Here is an 18,079-nt window from a genome sequence, read left to right on the forward strand (position 1 = left end):
AAATAAGTAAAAGAAAAATCTCTCACTACTCTTTCTTTATTGGCTATATATAAAGCCTCAGGAGTAAATTTCAGTGAGTTGAGAAGTAGAAATTCAAATGAACAATTTATTTAGATGAGTGCACATAATGATAATATATAGGAGAGGAAAAATCAATTTTCTGAATTGAGTTACTGAATTAAGGAAAACTAATTTATAAATAATAATATAAAATAACATATGTTTAATTGATTAAGTCAAAAAAACATATGTTTAGTTGATAGCAAAATTTTAATGAAGTGGGGTCAGGTCTGCTAATCTCAATAGATATTCCCCCTAGGCCACCCTGCCACGTCAAATGTCTTTGTGTTAATGCTTTTTACTCTCTCATAGACACAAAGAATATACTCCCTCCGTCCAAAAATATAAGGGAAAATTGGTCAACCAAAGTTGATGTATCTAGTCCAAATTTTTAACCAAATACATCAACTTTCTTTGACAAATTTTCCCTTATATTTTGGGACAGAGTAGTATTTGATAACTTTTTTTGATGTTAATGGATCCCCGCATTAATTGTGGAGATCCGCGAGAATGTGGATGGAGGCAGAATGCTAACTTCAAAGCGCAAATATGTATAAAATTAACTATTTGAATGCAGGCTCGGTTTTGGGCCAGGGCAACTAAGTCCCCAGCTCAGGGCCTCCAAAATATTGGGGCCTCAAAAAAAAATTTTAAGTCCATGATCACAGTTATTAGTTAAGTAAATGTTTTGGTGAAAACTTTTGATGAAGTGTTGAGTGGTCTAGTGGTGTGCGCATGGCTGTTAAGTGCCAATGTTTAGGGTGGTAGGTTCAAATCCTACCTATGCTAGTTTTTGATTTTATTTTAAGAGATCAATTCATAATAAATATAGTTAATTTTAATTTAATATTATTTATAGTTCGTATTGAATATGACAAAAATTGTTTCCTTTTATAAAATAATGAGTATTTTATAAATAGAACTCTATAGCTTACTAATAATTTTACTATTTTTTTTTAAAAAAAACCTATATTTTGTTGTTTCTTTGAAAATAAATAATTCATTTTTAAAATTAAGTTGCAATTTTTATTAAAAAACCATAAGTTTTTTTTACACGACTAACAATACTATCATTTTTTTAAGATGTATTTTGTTGTTATTGATTAGAATACGACATTTTTTATATTATTGATGTTATTTTAATTTTTTTTTAAAAGTTACTCTCTTTTAAAAATTGCATTTTTTTAAATAAAAAAGATATTAATTTTACTAAATTTATTTACCTTTAAAATGCTTCTTTATCCAATTTATCTGGGAGCTCCAAATGTATTAGAACGGCTATATGTTATTTTCAATTTAAATAGATGATGTTCTTTAATAAAAAAAAAATTAACAAAAAAAAAAAATTTATTAGGGGCCCTTATAATTATTTGCCCTGAACCTCCAGAATATCGGAACCGGCCCTTTTTGAATGTACCGATTCATTTTGGCTTAACTTTTGCATCCTTTGTTGTGGTGTATTATGCAGGTTAAGACACTTGAGGGACAAGGAGTGCCTTTAGATCAAGCTGAAGCAATAACTGCTGCTGCCATAACTAATCAGTCATTGGTACCAAAAGAAGAAATGCAAGCTGAATCCAAAATCAAAGCAGAAGTGCAGAACTCACAGGTATTCATTAATTGAGAAGTTGTTATAAAGTGATTTTTAAGGACTTTGGTGTTGGTGTCTTGGTGAGTTTAGATATTTAGAAAGCAAATGTACTTAAAAGATTACATTCAAATAGATGTTATTTACTATGATTACTATTTTTTATGTTATTTACGATTCAAATAGAGAATAACTTTTTAAAAAAATTGTATTTTTTATTAAAGATATATTTTTAATTTTCAAACAGGACCTCCAAATAATATTCGGCACCGGCCCTGACATCGGACAAAGTCAGGGTAATATTCAAATAGATTATAAGCTGAGGCAAGCGGAGAATAACAAGGTGACTATTAATGTTAACCCAAATGGTAGTGGTGATTTCATGACCATTACTGAAGCTATCAACAGCATTCCAGCACCCAACAGCAGAAGAGTAGTTGTTTTCATTGCGCCCGGTCTTTACAGGTATCAAAATTTAATATAAAGTATTATGTATTTTTTTTTGTTTAAGTTACAAAAACTGTTACTCTCATTATTTTTTCCAATTGTAATTGTTGGAATTCTAGAAAACTAAGATATGCAGAGTTTAATTTAATCCATGAAGTTTTCTAATTCGTGATGATTAATTGTTTTAGGGAGAAAATTGTGATCCCTCGAGATTTGGATTTCATAACATTCTTAGGGGATGCAACGAAGAAACCAATTATTACCGGAAATGATAGATCATCTACCATTGGAAGTGATGGCGAACCATTGGCGACGTTCAAGAGTGCAACAGTTGCAGTAGATGCAGACTATTTCATAGCTATCAACATTGTATTTGAGGTAATAAAAAAAACGAATAAACATAGTATCAATAAAAGATACCCTTTAATTTTTTTAAGCTTTTAATATGCTATTATATTTTATGTTTTTTTTCAAAGCTTTTATTATTCTATTATAATTTTTTCAACTTAAAAGTATGATAAAGATTACTCACAAAATTAATTTTCTTATTAAAACAGAACACTGCATCACCACGTATTGGATCGAAGGATGATCAAGCTGTTGCTCTTCGCGTCTCTGGAAACAAATGTGCTTTTTACAATAGCGACTTCTATGGATTTCAAGACACGTTGTACGATCATAAAGGCCTCCACTACTTCAAAGGTTGCAAAATTCAAGGCACCATTGATTTTATCTTTGGAAATGGGAGGTCCCTTTACCAGGTATTATTCTTCCATTTAAAAATTATTTGTTGCTTAATCATGTTTGTTTGTTGTTTAATCATGTTTTCTTGATGCAGGGCTGCACTATAAATTCCATAGCGCAAAATGTAAGCTTTATCACAGCTCAAAAGCGCTCAAGTTTGACAACTGATGATAGTGGATTTTCAATATTAAAAAGCAAAGTAATAGGGAGTGGTAAAGTTTATTTGGGAAGACCATGGGGAGATTACTCGAGAGTAATTTTCTCTTATACCTACATGGACAGTCTTGTTCTCCCTCAAGGATGGGTTGACACTATGGACGACGGTGACCACCACTTGTTAGTACTAACTATACCTTGCCTTCATACAAATTATGCAAATGCAATGCTAAAAGACTTATTGTATGTATTTCTTTGTGCATAAATGCAGGAGCGTATTCTACGCAGAATATAAGTGTACTGGACCTGGATCCAATTTTGCTGGAAGACTTCCATGGATACAGAGATTGTCAGACAAAGATGCCCAAGAATTTATCGGGGTCCATTTCATTTATGGGGAGACTTGGCTCATTACCAGTGGTGGTGCTCGGACCCTGGTCCAAGGGTGCACATTTTTAATCAATATTTTAATTTATATATACATATAAATTAAATTGTACTAAAAAAATTACTTATATATGTTTTACAATTTTTCACTCCGCGGTTTCAAGTTTTGAAATCGTTGAATGACAACTTATTATCTATATTGTCGAACAAATCTCTTTCAATATAAGTGTAACGCCCCAAATTTATTAATTTGGTATTTTATGTTAATTTAATTAATTGGCATGTTTATGTATTATTTAGGATGTCTATTTATTGGGCTAGTGTTTGGTTATGTATGAGCCCATTTTAGTGGAAGGTAAAATGGTAATTTATGGCTATATGAGGTTAATTAAGTTAAAGAGAGAGAGAGGTGATAAAAAAAATTTATAAGGTAAAGAACATTTAGACATCAGGGGATAAAACAGTCTTTACCCCATCCATTGCCCATATTTCTTTATTATATTAAAAAAAAAAAGGAAAAAAATTAAAAAACTGGGTATATAGACCTAACCGATTGTCCAAACTTATGACGGTGACCCGAATCAACGCCATTATTGAACAACAACCATATGACGGCTTCTCCTTGAAGCATCTCCGACGAAACACAAAACAGAGGATCAATGCCGACCAAACAACCTGAGCACTCATCCACAGACGCGACAACAACAAATGAAAACCAACCACCGCAACTACGCCAATGGAGTGGCGGTGAACAGACCCGAAATGGGTTTTCCGACCTAAGCAACCGACTGAACAAGATCAAAGCACAATCGAGCCAGGATCGATTAAGGTCTAGATCGGATTGTAGTAGAGTAATGCTTGACGGCGGAAGAAGACTGCTATAGAACCACCCAGAAGGGGCTTTTTGGTGGTGACGACGTCGTAAGATGCTAACGCACCACCAGAATGAATGCTACATGGTTGCATCGTAGTTTGGATGATGGAGATGAGCAAAAGAGGTTGGTGGTGGTGCTTGGTTAGATAGAAAATGGCGGGCGGCGGATTCGGCTAGGTTTCAAGGTCATAATTTTGAGATTGAGAAGGAGGTAGAGAGAAGAAAAGATGAGAAATAAGAGGAAGAAGAGAAGAAGAGAGAAAGAAAAATGTTTTTGAAGAAAAGAGAAGAACATAAGAGGAAGGAGATGAGCTCTAGAGTGATCATCAGGCCTTTCCATCATTTCTCCAATTTCATGATGTAAGGGAAGTTTGATGTTTTCTCTCCTGACCCCGTGATTCTTTTATACCCTCAATATTTCAATTTTGCCCTTGCAAAAAAATTCGGTTTGCAGAAACGAATTTTTTCTAGTGCAAATTCAGAGTAAATTTCGGTTTTTAGAAACCGAAATTTGTTTTCAAGCAAAAAAAAACTCCAGTTTCTACAAACCAAGTTTTTTTAAGGGCAAAATTGGAAATTCAGGGGTATAAAAGAAACACGGGGGTCGGGAGAGAAAACATCGGGAAGTTTTATTTATGGGTAGACTAGGTGGATAATGGTTGAAAGTGATTTTATCTCTCCCAAGATCCCTCATCCCTTTCATAGGTTGGGTTTTGTGATAAAACCCTTGGGTGTAGATTATTGCTTTTGTTGTGAATAATCTTGTTGGTGCTTTTAGAATTCATGTTTGAATCATATATATGAGAAAATACATGCAATATTGTTGTGTTGTTTTGAGAGAAATGGGTTTTATATGATTTTATGAATTAATGATGAACCTTGGTGATTTGGTGTTGATTGTCGATGAAATGATGTTGTTGAGGTTCAAATATCATGAGTGTTGATTAGTGGGACTAATGGAATTCACATTGGGATTTTGGAAAATCAAAGATTCAATTTTTATAGTTTAAGAAAAACTGTCTTTTTATAAGGTCTGAAGAGAAAACGTAATTTTTTATCCTTTTGCGCTCTGAATTGGTTTTTGTCGTCAACATGAAAGTTGTAACTCTTCTCTTTAGCTTTTCAACACATGTTCACGCGTCTCAATCGGATGCTCGTATCTGAAGTTATGATCCATGCATTGAGCAGCTGTTTTTCAAAATTGTCTGTCCGCCAAATCGATTGAAACTGTCATAACTTGAGAAAAATCATGTTTTTGAGGTCCAATTGATTCCTAATACTTAGGCTACCTATTCCTAATCGTTAGGTGAGTTTATGGGAGTTTAAATCACTACTTTTCTATGATAAACTTGGTGGTTAATTAGGAGAAGTTGTTTTGGAAATAAAACGAAGTTAGTAACCAATAACTAGAGGATTTTGGGGAGTGTTAGAGAATGGAGTTGGGTGAGGTTTAAGATAAATTAAACCATGTTATCTTATCCTTATGATGTAGATGATGTGTTATGGTTGGTTGAGTAACATTGTTGTTTGTCTATGAATATTTTCATAAGATTAATGGTGATGTCAATGCATGAAAATTGATAATGAATTGATGCATGATTAGAGATGATGTATCATACCGACACATCTGCTCTCTCAATTCCTCTGCCACTGTGCCACCACCTAATCCTGCATAACCACTAATTTTTACCTACACAGTATATGCAAGAATTAGGATTTCTAGTCATTTTTACCAGATGAGCAGGACATGTGCGGTAAGGAGCTACCTGCGTTAAAAATAACACATGTATCATGCGCGGTAAGGAGCTATCTATTGTCGCGGCGTGAAAAATAATCCTCGAGTGTGAACACTCGAAAAATAACAGAGTCGCACCGAATTTTATTTATCCCAAAAAAGGGAAAGGAAAATATCAAGAAAACCTTGAGGGTGAAATGGGTTCGGGAGTTGGTTATGCAAGGGGAAGGTATTAGCACCCCTCACATCCGTTGTACTCAATGGAAACCTTTTAGAGGGAAATGTTTGTTTGTTTTAATGTGTTTTTTAATGTTTGCTTGATTACTTGTTCCTTGCTTCATCGATAGATAAGTTATTTTTTATTATTATTTATGTGATTGTGGATACGGGGAAAAAGGTTTGTTTTTTATTATTGTGCCCGACAAGATGTTGAATCTTGCTCCTACGTATTCCCAGGTGCAATGGGAAAATTTGGGTTTCGTAGTTCAGGGTAAAAAATGTTTGTGGGTTGGTTGTTTTTAGACGCATGACGTCTAAGTCGCATTCTCGTATTTAAACGCTGCTTGTATGCTCGCACTTTGGAGGCTTAAGCGTGGTTTGTATTACGAAGAATGTCGCATTCTCGTATTTAAACGCTGCTTGTATGCTCGTAAAGTGGAGGCTTAAGCGTTGTTTGTGTTACGGAGAAAGGACGAAAACGTCACCCGTTTTATGGAAAAAGTTTTACTTTTACTGCGCGCGTGGGCAGTGAAAATGGTTTGAGTGTGTTGAGTTGATTTTAGGAGTTTTAATGAAAACGTCCGAAAATGAGGATAATTCGAGTCACGAGCCATATGTCAGGGTCTCAAACTATCCGGGGAAGAAAGCCATACGTCAGACTAGCCCCTTTTCATTCTGATTATGCTTAAGTTCTTTTATTTGATTTAAGAAAGTCAAAAGAAAAGATGAAGCGGGTAACGAAGTGTTTTAACGTTTTTTAGCGTTTGGGAATGAGAATGATTCAAGTCACGAGCCATACGTCAGGGTCTCGAATCATTCGGAGAAAGAAAGTCATACGTCAGACTAACCCTTTTTCATTCCATTTATGATTTAGTTTGATATGTTTAAGCAAGATTACCAAGAAATAAAGCAAACAGATATAATATAACAATAAATATATGCATGACTGAAGCTTTTATCAACCGATCAATTTTGCTTAATCATGATTATTTAGAGAGAAAAAATAAGAATGGGAATAATTCGAGTCACGAGCCATACGTCGGGGTCTCGAATTATTCGGGGAAGAAAGTGATACGTCAGACTAACCCTTTTTCATTCCATTTATTTTAATTGTGGGGTTTTTCAAGTAAAGAAGTGTTTTTGAGAAACAAACTTGAGATGAAAGTATTAAATCAAGTAAATAATCCAAACATGAACTTATTAAAATAAGCTTGAGAAGTTTTGATTAATTAATCATTTAACTAACAATCACTTATTTAAGTGTTTAACCATTTAAGCACTTAGTAACTTAAGCACTTTTAATTAAACAACTTAAATGGTTACTCACTTAATCAAGTGTTTAATTAATTGACTAATTAATCAACAACTCAAATAATCATTTCTAAATGATAAGCACTTATTTAAATAAGCACTTATGTGAATAAGCTCTTATTTGAATAAGCACTTATATAAATAAGCACTAAAAAATAAGTAAAACGTAACTGGGGGTGCAAGAATGGGTTCTGGGGCTGAAGCAATAGCAATCTGCAACACCAGGCCCAACCCAAGATCTAATTCGTCCAAACAAAAAAAGGATAAGCAGGATATGATCCAGTGTGGCATGAGCACAGAGGCGCACAGTAGACGTCACATATCTGAGCCTTTAGATTAAATCAGGCAGCCAGGATTTAAAATTCCCATAACAGATCTCGGCCCTTGATCTTTTAAATAAAATCAAATGGCTGTGTTTTAAAAACGGAGGGAGCCGATGACGCGTCGCCACGTCATCGTCTTCAACAACAACAACATCAATTCTTCGTCAAAAATTTAAAAAGAATATATCGTTTTGCTCAGTTTTCCGCGTAGATCATGAATATACACTTAGATTTTTCAAAAGATGTTTGTATCTCAAAAAAAGTTCGAAACTTTAAAACCCAAAAAACTTTAAAATTCACATTTGTACGAATTAAACAAAATCAAGGGTTGGAAAAGCTTCAGTAGGTGTTCATGAGTAAAAAAACGTTTAAAAACCTACTTGTTTTGAGGCTTGTTTAGGTGGGTTAACACCTACTCTTTTCTTTGCTATTTTTGAACTTTGGGTGAGCTTCTATTGACGTTTTTTCTTCGTTTTTCTTGTGTGTTTCACTACTGAGATGTATTAGAAGAGTTTTGTGAAGAAAAATTGAAACTTGAATGATGTTTGTATGGATTTCGAAAAATGGAAAAAATGGTGAAAAAAAAAAGAGATTTTTGGTGATTCTAACTCTTCAGAAAATCCAACCTCTATTCCTCTCTTCTCTGCTGCTTATATAGAGACAATAGGAACATTCTAGGCTGAAGGAATTAGGTTAAAAAGGGTGAAAAAAGAATTTTCTCATGAGTAGCATTTTTGGGAATTTTTGGAGTTATAGTGGTAGTTTTATTGCTTCCAATCATGATCCTTATCCAATGATTGGAGGGGATCACAAAAATTGATGAGGTGGCTACCTTCTAGAACATTCTAGGTTGGAATGGAGGTGTGCAATAATTGTTTTGGTATATTCCCTTTTTGGTGTTTTTGGTATATTTTTTGGTCACTTATTCCATATTTTTTGGTAGTGTTGACTTTGGTCAAATTGGTATTTTGGTGAGTGCACCTTATTTGGGGTAAAAGTGGAATTTTGATAGTGAAATGTGGTTTCTTGAAGGTGAAGCAACAAAATGCATATAAAAATAATATTTTTTTGAATTTTTGAAATAATAATAAAATAATGGAAATAAAATAATGATAAAAATGGGGTAGGACAAAATTAGGGTACGACAGAATTAGGATTTCTAGTCATTTTTCCCAGATGAGAAGGACATGCGCGGTAAGGAGCTACCTGCGTTAAATTGGCAGACAAATGCATCAAGTTTACAGCCTTAATGGGAATTAGGAAATCAAATTTATAGTATAATAGAACCCTAGGCGTATAGTTTGAGATCCAAAACTCAGATACTTCCATTTGAAGATTCGGCATATCAGACCAATTGATAGAAACCCAAATTAAGAGAGAACACAAGAGTTAATATTATTGCTTGAAAACTAACTATCATAGAATATTTTCTCTGCCTAATCACAAATAAGTAATTTCCTAACATAAATTTCCACACTGTGGGCTAGGAAGTATGAGCCCACAATCCTAACATTGTTTTACTGTGGGCTAGGAAGTGAAATTCATCAAATGAAATGCATATGCAAAAATTTGAGTACGGGTGGGCAGGTTTATCATTATGCAAGGAAAGAACGTCTTTTGGTTTTCAGTAAATTCAAATTTAGACACCTGTTTGAATTAAAAAAAAAAAGGAAAAAGAAGTTAATTCAACGTGTTTGTGGTTTTCATCGTGAATAACAAAAACATGTTCTTGTAACTCATCGAAACGGTAAAAAGAAACATGTTCTTGTAACTCACCGAAACGGTAAAAAGAAGAGAGGTAACCCAGATACACATTAATGCATGAATTTATTGTGCTTGTCAAATACACATCTTAGCTTCTAGCCATTTAATAGACCGAGCTCGAATGACACCAGGAACAATTACGCGTAATGGCTAAAGAAAGACACATATTATACTTTGGAAGTTTAGCAAGAGAACACAACACATACCTGCAGTGTGGCAGTTACATTATACTTTGGAAGCTTCCTGTAATCAAAATAACATTTTTTCTGACATGAGCAGCTGCGTAAGTGTTTAAAAGGGCTTATAAAAATAGCATATGAAATGCTCACAAGATGCTTTTAGCTTTTTTAACTAAGCTCCCTATGATAGCTTATAGAAACAACTTTTATCATATAAATGCTTATTTATAAGCTATTTCTACAACATAAAACAAAATAAAGTCAAACTGTTTCCGTATTAGCTATAAATTGTTTTCATAAGCTGAGCTTATGGAAATAAGCAATATGAACATATCACAAGTTGTTTCTATAAGCTCTTCATAGCAGTCACACGAGTGCTTATGCGCATATGTAAGCTCAAATAAGTCAATCCAAACAAACCTAAGCATAAGAAAATTCTAAGTGAATTCCGTATTCAAAACAAACTTAACTAACCTGACATCTTTCATAAAGAGCTGTTTGGAATGTTCCACGAGACCAGATATCACCGCAGAGTATTTGTTCATAAATACCAAACATTTCATAAAATATAATAATATAAACTATTATATAAAGTCAACTCTAAAGCTAATTACCATTAACAACTAGGGTGGGTTGAGTAGCTCTACTAGTATGAGCTAAGGGTTCAACCCCAGACAAAGGCGAAAAATTATTAATCTAAAAAACTAACAACTAATATTGGTCGCTTAAGAAAAAAAAAACACTACAATTAACTACAATTAACGCTTAATATTTGTTCACATCTTAATCAAATGAATTTAAAAACCAACTACAAGATTTAGTCAATCTTTTCCTGACGAATTTGCCCACGACAATACAATATTTTCCAAATTCAATTTTCAATTCATAAACATATGACACAAATATTTAAACCGAAATTTGGATAGATTTATATTACCTAAATACTACCTCCTCTCTTACATAAAAATAGCAAGATAAAATACAGTAAAACTATACTCCTTTCGGTCTCATATAAAATATCCAATATCTGATGTATGTGATCCATAATATATATTTGATACATCAGTTATTCAATTAATCTAAAAAATGTATCTTTGCTTGTATATGAGACCAACGGATGTCTGTATTTTACCAAATCACGCCACTACACTCCACTCTACTTTAATACTATGACATGAAGTTTTTTTTGTAGAGAAGTGAAGGGTGACGAGGTGGTTCTTTGGAATAATCTGATGGTGCTGTTAATCCTGCCAATTTTTTGTTTAGGAATAGAGTGAGTGGAAATGATGAAGAAAAAGAAGAAGGATTTGGAACCACATTGCAAGATTACAAATGCTCAAAATTAGGCATGACAACAGAACATGCGGGTACTCGCCTGAACCCACCCCGAGTTTGACGGGGAAAAACCGATTTAATTGGGTTTGAATTTTTCTCGATTTCAAAACATGGAGATGGGGCGGGTAACGGGATATTGCTACCCACCCCGAACCCGTCGTTTATAAAAAATTACTATATTACCCCTATTTAGAGTCTAAAACAAAACAAAATTAATTTAGTTATTAAAAAGAAAATTAACTCAAGAGGAATTTTATGAGATTATGTGGGTCTCTTGTAACTTAAGTAAAATTATGGGTTTGATTCATTTTAAGGTAAAATTTCTAACAATTAGGTTATTAGACAAAAAAAAAAATCATGGGTTTGATCTTATCTTTGGTAGTTTATGGCCAATTTGGGTCCACAAAATTCGACTAATTAGTCTTTTAGTTGTGTGCAAAGGATATTTGTTTTACGCAGAAATAAAAAACAAAAATTATATACCAACCCATCATGTATGGTGTTTAAAAACAAATAATGTGTGTCATTCATTAAATAATGTCACTACTAGAAAAATCTTAAATACCGACGGGCAAAATCTGTCTCTAAAATGCAAATATTCCGTCACTAAACATGTTAGAGACAGAATTAGAGACGGATTTGATTCTGTCTTTGATTTCCTCGTCTCTAAACTATCAGAGACGGATTTTATATTCTGTCTCTGATTGGAGACGGAATTTATCCGTCACTACCAAATAAAAATCTGTCTCTAAACATTGAATTCAAAACACAATAATCCGTCTCTATTGGAGACAGAATTATCCGTCTCCATATTCAAATAATTATGTCTCTAAAATTCCGTCTCTAAACATAGAATTCCGTCTCCATAGAGACAACACATTTTCCGTGTCTAATAATTATTATTTTTTGTCTGTATAGTAATTATAAATGCTTATACAATTTTTTAAATATTAATTTTTATTTACTCTATGTAATTCATATAATTCTAGAATGTGAGAATATTAAAAAAAAAATCGACACCAAATTTGCAAATTAACATAAAAATGTATGTCATTCTTACAAAGTATCAAATGCGCTACTACGGCACTACATAATAATATCAGACTTAAAGTTGTCCAACACAAAAAAATACATATAATTGATTTAACGAAAATACATAACGGAAAATAACTAAAACTAAACTTCACTGGATTTCAAAGATTCTTTGATAGTGGCTGCTTGAGATCCTAATCCAAATATGTTTCTCTTCTTGTTAATGCCTCCAACCACTTCATGTATATACTATCATCATCAGATTGTTGGCTATGTTGTCTGCTATCCTCACCTCTTTGAGAGTTTCTCTCAAACAATTTAGTTTATGCAGATCCATCTCCTCTCATCATGTAGAGAAGCAACTCTTAGCTCTTCCTCTAGCTCTACCAAAGTTTATGTAACTCTCTGAAACCAATTCAAAATCAAATATTAGCAATTAGCATAATATGTGCAGGAATTAACTACATTAATTGTTGTCAAATTATATAAGTGTAGGAACTATAACTAACATTATGTGAATTAAAAATATAGAATTTGAAAGAAGCTGACAAGTTTTAATGCATACCTTTTAAGTTGGTCTGGACCAAATTTTCCTTCCTGTATCCTTCACTTGGTCATGGAACTCTTTAGGAAGTCTAGAGTATAAATTTGAAAAAGTGTTTAGGTTTATTAAAATAATATAATCAAATGATAGGATACTTACCAAATGACATGATGTGGAGGTTAGAATCAAATCATTGTCTAATATCGATCAATTAGATGTTAGGCGCTTGTGGTATAAAACCCGTTTTGGGATACTAATTATTGACCAGAAAGAAGCACAGATAATTAAATATTGGAACATGACAATATTCAATATATAGTTTTCTACATTTGCAATATTGGCATGCTGAATTTATTAGATGTTGGATATCAGTTCAAGAAATTGTGCATCACTCTAGTCCTTGAAAACTATAACATTCAGTTTCTTCACTGCAAACAGATACAAGGATCATTCCAAAGATTTTAAGCATGTGAAGCACCAATAAAAAAAAAAAAACCATTATCTTGAGAATGAGAGAGATAAACGACACTTACAAGGTAAAACTAAAACTAAAATTGATTTCAGACTTCATAGAAATGAGCAAACAAAAACACACAAATTTGACACTCACATTTTCCACAAAGTTAAAGTAGTCATAGACACAGACAAACAAATTCCACTAGTCTTACATGTACAAGGTTCACCAGAAGCAGAGTTACTGGCCATACCTGCTCTGTTGCTTCACTCTTCCACACACTCACTTTGCATAAATCCTTCAAATAATATATCAAAAGTGGAATTGAGTTCCTTTACCAGAAGCAGGAGCAATGGAAATCATAACATGCAGTGGATCTTCCGTTTACGCCATTTCCAGATTTGGCAAGTCCATATTTGTCTCAAGCTCCCTAAATTGTCTAGAGCTCTTTCAAACAAGCAGAATATCTCATCCTTCACAGCTAATGATCTGCAATGCATTGACCACTCAAACATTAATTTAGACAAACAAGGTAGATACATGATAATAAAATCAATAACAAAATTAGAATCATTGCAATCTAGTACCGGTCTAGCTAACATGTCACATAGACACTACAATCAACCAATCCAAGGCATGTGGTTATCATATGTCAAAACCAATCCAATAATCAATAAACCATCTTCCCACATTCTAAATTTAATTCACCTAGATTTTCATATCAAAACGCTTTTTTTTTTTCAATCAAAACAAGGTTGAAACTTCACTAACCTCTATCCCAATTTCAGCAACACACCCGAAACCAACTATTTATTAACAATTATTCAGTACAGCAGAGTATAGTACACGGACACTGAATAATTTTTAAACAAGCAGAGTAAGCAAACAACATGAAGAACAGTAAGAATCATAATGTAAAACCAAAAAATCCCTAAACTTTTGATAGATAGCTAGTGATCTAAGAATATTAAATCCACAAAACAAAACCTACAGATTTTGAGAAATACCAAATGAAAATCGTAGAAATATAAAGGAAGATGAGTGGAGGAAGAAGAAAACCATTGTTGTCGTTCGAAATCTGACCCTAACGCCCAAAACATCTTCAAATATGTGTTCTACCGAACTTTCTATTCTCCTCTTAGCTTACGCGGTATCAATTCTTGCATTCCTGGATGTTTTAGGGTATAAGAGATTAAGAGGAAAGGGCCTACTAATAGAAAAACTGTAAACTCAGAAAACCTAGATCTATTGTTTAACGAGAAAAGAGAGAAAACCTGAACCATCAGCGTTGTCATGGTCCCATCGCGTAATCAGTTGTATTTGCCGTTAATGTTCCAATCAAGCTTCGACAAAGCAGTGGATTGATCGGATCTTGAAAGGAGAGGTATATACTTTAGGTTCGAAGAGAGATTGGGAAAGAAGGTTTTTTTTTTTTTTAATAATTTTGGGAAAGAATGATATGAGAGCAAAAAGTTTAAGAGTAACTGCAAAATAGAAAGAAGAAAAAATTGAAAGCAAAGAGGGGGAAAAGTAAAGTGAAAAGCGGGGAAACCAAAATTTGGAGAGCGCTTGGTGAATTTGTTTTTAGTTTTTACTCCGTATTTGCAGAGATTAGAGGGAATTTGTTTTAGATTTTTTTAAGAAAATAATTATTTATTTTTTAAAAAAAGTTATTTTATTATTTTGATAGTGTTTGTAATAGATTTTTAAATTCTTATTTTTAATTTTAAAATAAAAATTTAATATTAATAGTTTTTTTAGAATATATTTTTTTTAAAATAAGGAACTTAGGTGCTTCACATTTAAAAAAAAAAATAAAAATTTATGATAGTAAACGAACGGAAATTATCTTTAGAATTTTATAAAAAAATTTAAAACAAAATTATTATTTTTAAAGCTTAAAGTACAAATGCACTCTAAAACAAACCCTTGAAATTTAATAAAACAATTCGAGAGTTTCTCTTTTATTCCCCTCAATTTGCAAGGGTTTTGTAAACCCTCCACTAAAAATGCCTCCCAAAATATTGTAGAAATCTAAGAGATGGGTGAGAAAGAAAACATCAAGAAACTTAAGAGAAGAGCATTGCCTCTGAATTGTGATCGAAGGTGGTGAGAATCGTGACTGGTGGTGGTGATAACGTGTGATAGAAAATGAAATCGTGACTAGTTAGCAGATTGAGTTTGAACGACAGAGTTAGATCAGCGGATAAAGAAAAGGGACTGAGTTAATGAGTTTGTGAGCGTTAAGTCATCGTGAAGAGAAAGGGGAAATTGTGACTCAGGAAAATGTGTTTTATAACATTAAAAAAGTCTAATTATAAAAAAATAAAATAAATCATTTTGTTTAAAATTTTGAGCGGGCAATAAAAAAACTGGCGTGAAATTTATGGCGGGATGAATTTTCAATGTTATTTCGTTTAGAGACGGATTCTAGAGACAGATTAATTCAGAGACGAATAAATTCTGTCTCTGACAAATGTTTGACTATTTCAATATCAAGTTGACTAATTAGAGACGGATTATAGAGACGAAAACTATTAGACACGGAAAAAATCTGTCTCTAATTTTCGTCTCCAACTATTGTTTTCAATTATAATTATAAAAATAATAAATTAGAGACGGATTTAGAGACAAAACTTTGTTGAGACAGAAATTTCTGTCTCTAAAATCTGTGACTAATACATATATTTTAATTTTGGTCTCTAACAGCTTTTTTTCGTCTCTAATTTCGTCTCTATTAGAGAAGAAACAAATTCTGTCTCTAAATTCCGTCGGTATTTAAGATTTTTCTAGTAGTGTGTGACAACACATCATTTGGTGCATGTGTAAAAAAACATTACATTAACCGTGCATACAAACTCTTATTGATTTGAGTTTAATTGACATAAGCATACAAAATAAAAAAACTTTACACACTCGATTAATAAGAATGTTTCAACCTTCCATGTCATATAAAAAAAGTGGGGTGAAGTAGCAGAAAACATGGTCGTGATTGGTTGACAGTGTAAAATTATTTTACACTGTATGTGCATATTCTTTTTTCTCTATTGATTTACTTGTATTCGTATTGGAATGGTCGTAAAAAATTATCTACATAAAAAAGATGATTTTTTTTTGACATAAAAAAATTATATCGAATATGTCTTGGTGAGCATAACTCAATTTGCAAGGACATTGCAAATTATTGCAGGGACTGGAGTTCGAACCCAGTACTCCCACTTAAGCTATGTTTGGTAAAATTAAGCTATCAGCTAACTGGTAGTTGAAAAGCTAGCCGATAGCTTATCAGCCAGCTTTTAGCTGATAGCAGCATAATGATAGCAGCACAATGTGATCAATTACAAAAATTATTTGCTTGGTCAGATGTTTTTTCAATTCATGATATGGTTCCCAATATGCAACAATTCTAAACATTTTCATGCATCATAAAAGCCGTTACGAAATCAAAATCACAAATAAATTTTACTACTCTGAGCTATAAAATCAGTGCTCCAACAACACCAGCACGACGAGGATCTTGTATTAGTATTACTGAAGAACATGTATCGAAATGCGATTGTTGAGGCAATATGTCCCATTCTTTGCGATGAATACATTCATTGCTTGAGTCTTTGAACGGAAAAGTACTGTTGCCATTTTAACAGGTTTGTTAGAATATGATGCACATTTCTAGAATTTACTAGAATTCATTAGTAAGTTGTGGAATAATTAATAGTTATTAAATGATGTTGTAAACTTGTAGAACTTTCTAGATTACTTGAGTAGTTAGTAGAATATGTAAGTACTAGGACATATCACGAATGATCTAGAATAAATGATCTAGAATATGTCATCCACACCTATAAATATGTAACCATGACTCATTTGTAATGTATCCAAGTGGAGAGCAATTCAATACATTCTTGCTCTAAGTGATCCTCATTCCTCACACTACTTGCTACTACTATTCAACTATCAACTAAGCATTCTACACTATCTAACTATTTTCTAAACTATCACTACTACCTCAACTACTAACAGTGGCATCAGAGCAACGTTCGATCATACATTGGGCGTAGAAATTTCATTCATATATTTTCAACCAAGCCCTCCTTATATCTACATCATTTCTAAATTTTCCCCTAAGACATGGCCAATATCTTTCAACCATCATCTATGACTATCCCTATCTTTAATGGTGAAAACTATGATTTTTGGAGCATTAAAATGAAGACATTTTTTTTCTTTCAAGATTTATGGGACATTGTAGATGAATGATTTACTATTCCAGAATATCTTTCAACTCTCAATGCTAATCAGAAAAAAGAGTTGAAAGAAAATAAACAAAAAGATTCAAAGGCACTATTATTTCTACAACAAGCGGTAGAAGATAACATCTTTCCGAGAATAATGGGAGCTACAAGTGCCAAAGATGCATGGGGTACATTGAATGAGAAGTTTCAAGGAAGTGATAAGGTACGTGCCATTAAACTTCAAACTCTAAGGCGTGAGTTTGAATTAATACAAATGAAAGAGTCTGAGACCGTAAAAGACTACTATACTAAAATAAATGAATTAGTGAGTCAAATGAGATCATACGGGGAAAATATTCTCGACAAAAGAATTGTTGAGAAAATTATAATTTCGATTCCTTGTAAATATGATGCAATCGTGACTACGATTGAACAAACCAAAGATCTATCTACTATGTCGGTGACAGAATTAATAGGCTCACTAGAAGCTTATGAGCAAAGATTGAGTAGGCATGATGACAATACATTTGAAAATGCCTTTCAATCAAAGCTCAAATTACGGTCTCATGATGATAGAAGATATGGAGGAAAGAAAAATCAAGATGAGTATCCTCCATGTGGCATATGCAAGAGGACAAATCACGCCGAGAAATATTGTCGATGGCGCGGGAAAGAGCAAGGTCAACACTGTAAGA

The 18,079-nt window shown here is 32.9% G+C and overlaps 1 protein-coding gene and 1 long non-coding RNA gene across 2 annotated transcripts; one reads left to right on the plus strand and one right to left on the minus strand.

The window, feature by feature from the left end:
* Positions 1-273: 273 nt before the first annotated feature.
* Positions 274-11,183, plus strand: LOC123885915 (putative pectinesterase 63). The gene is made up of 8 exons (XM_045935253.1): positions 274-288; positions 1,529-1,669; positions 1,896-2,113; positions 2,284-2,473; positions 2,653-2,856; positions 2,934-3,175; positions 3,267-3,440; positions 11,054-11,183. Exons 1-8 carry the CDS (start codon positions 274-276, stop codon positions 11,181-11,183), a joined length of 1,314 nt encoding a protein of 437 aa, XP_045791209.1.
* Positions 11,184-12,125: 942 nt separating this feature from the next.
* Positions 12,126-13,458, minus strand: LOC123885028. Its single transcript, XR_006801059.1, has 3 exons — positions 13,406-13,458; positions 12,720-12,789; positions 12,126-12,559 (listed from the first exon to the last, which is right to left on the minus strand). It is a non-coding gene; the product is annotated as an uncharacterized LOC123885028 (long non-coding RNA).
* Between the last annotated feature and the right edge of the window lie 4,621 nt (positions 13,459-18,079).

Source organism: Trifolium pratense, linkage group LG5 (genome assembly GCF_020283565.1).
Source record: "Trifolium pratense cultivar HEN17-A07 linkage group LG5, ARS_RC_1.1, whole genome shotgun sequence".
Taxonomy (NCBI): Eukaryota; Viridiplantae; Streptophyta; class Magnoliopsida; order Fabales; family Fabaceae; genus Trifolium; species Trifolium pratense.

Bases quoted from the DNA above. Each gene is read 5' to 3' on its own strand.
- LOC123885915 (XM_045935253.1), top strand. The intron at 1,670-1,895 runs GTATTCATTAAT...ATTTTCAAACAG, and splicing joins CAGAAGTGCAGAACTCACAG to GACCTCCAAATAATATTCGG. The intron at 2,114-2,283 runs GTATCAAAATTT...TAATTGTTTTAG, and splicing joins ATTGCGCCCGGTCTTTACAG to GGAGAAAATTGTGATCCCTC.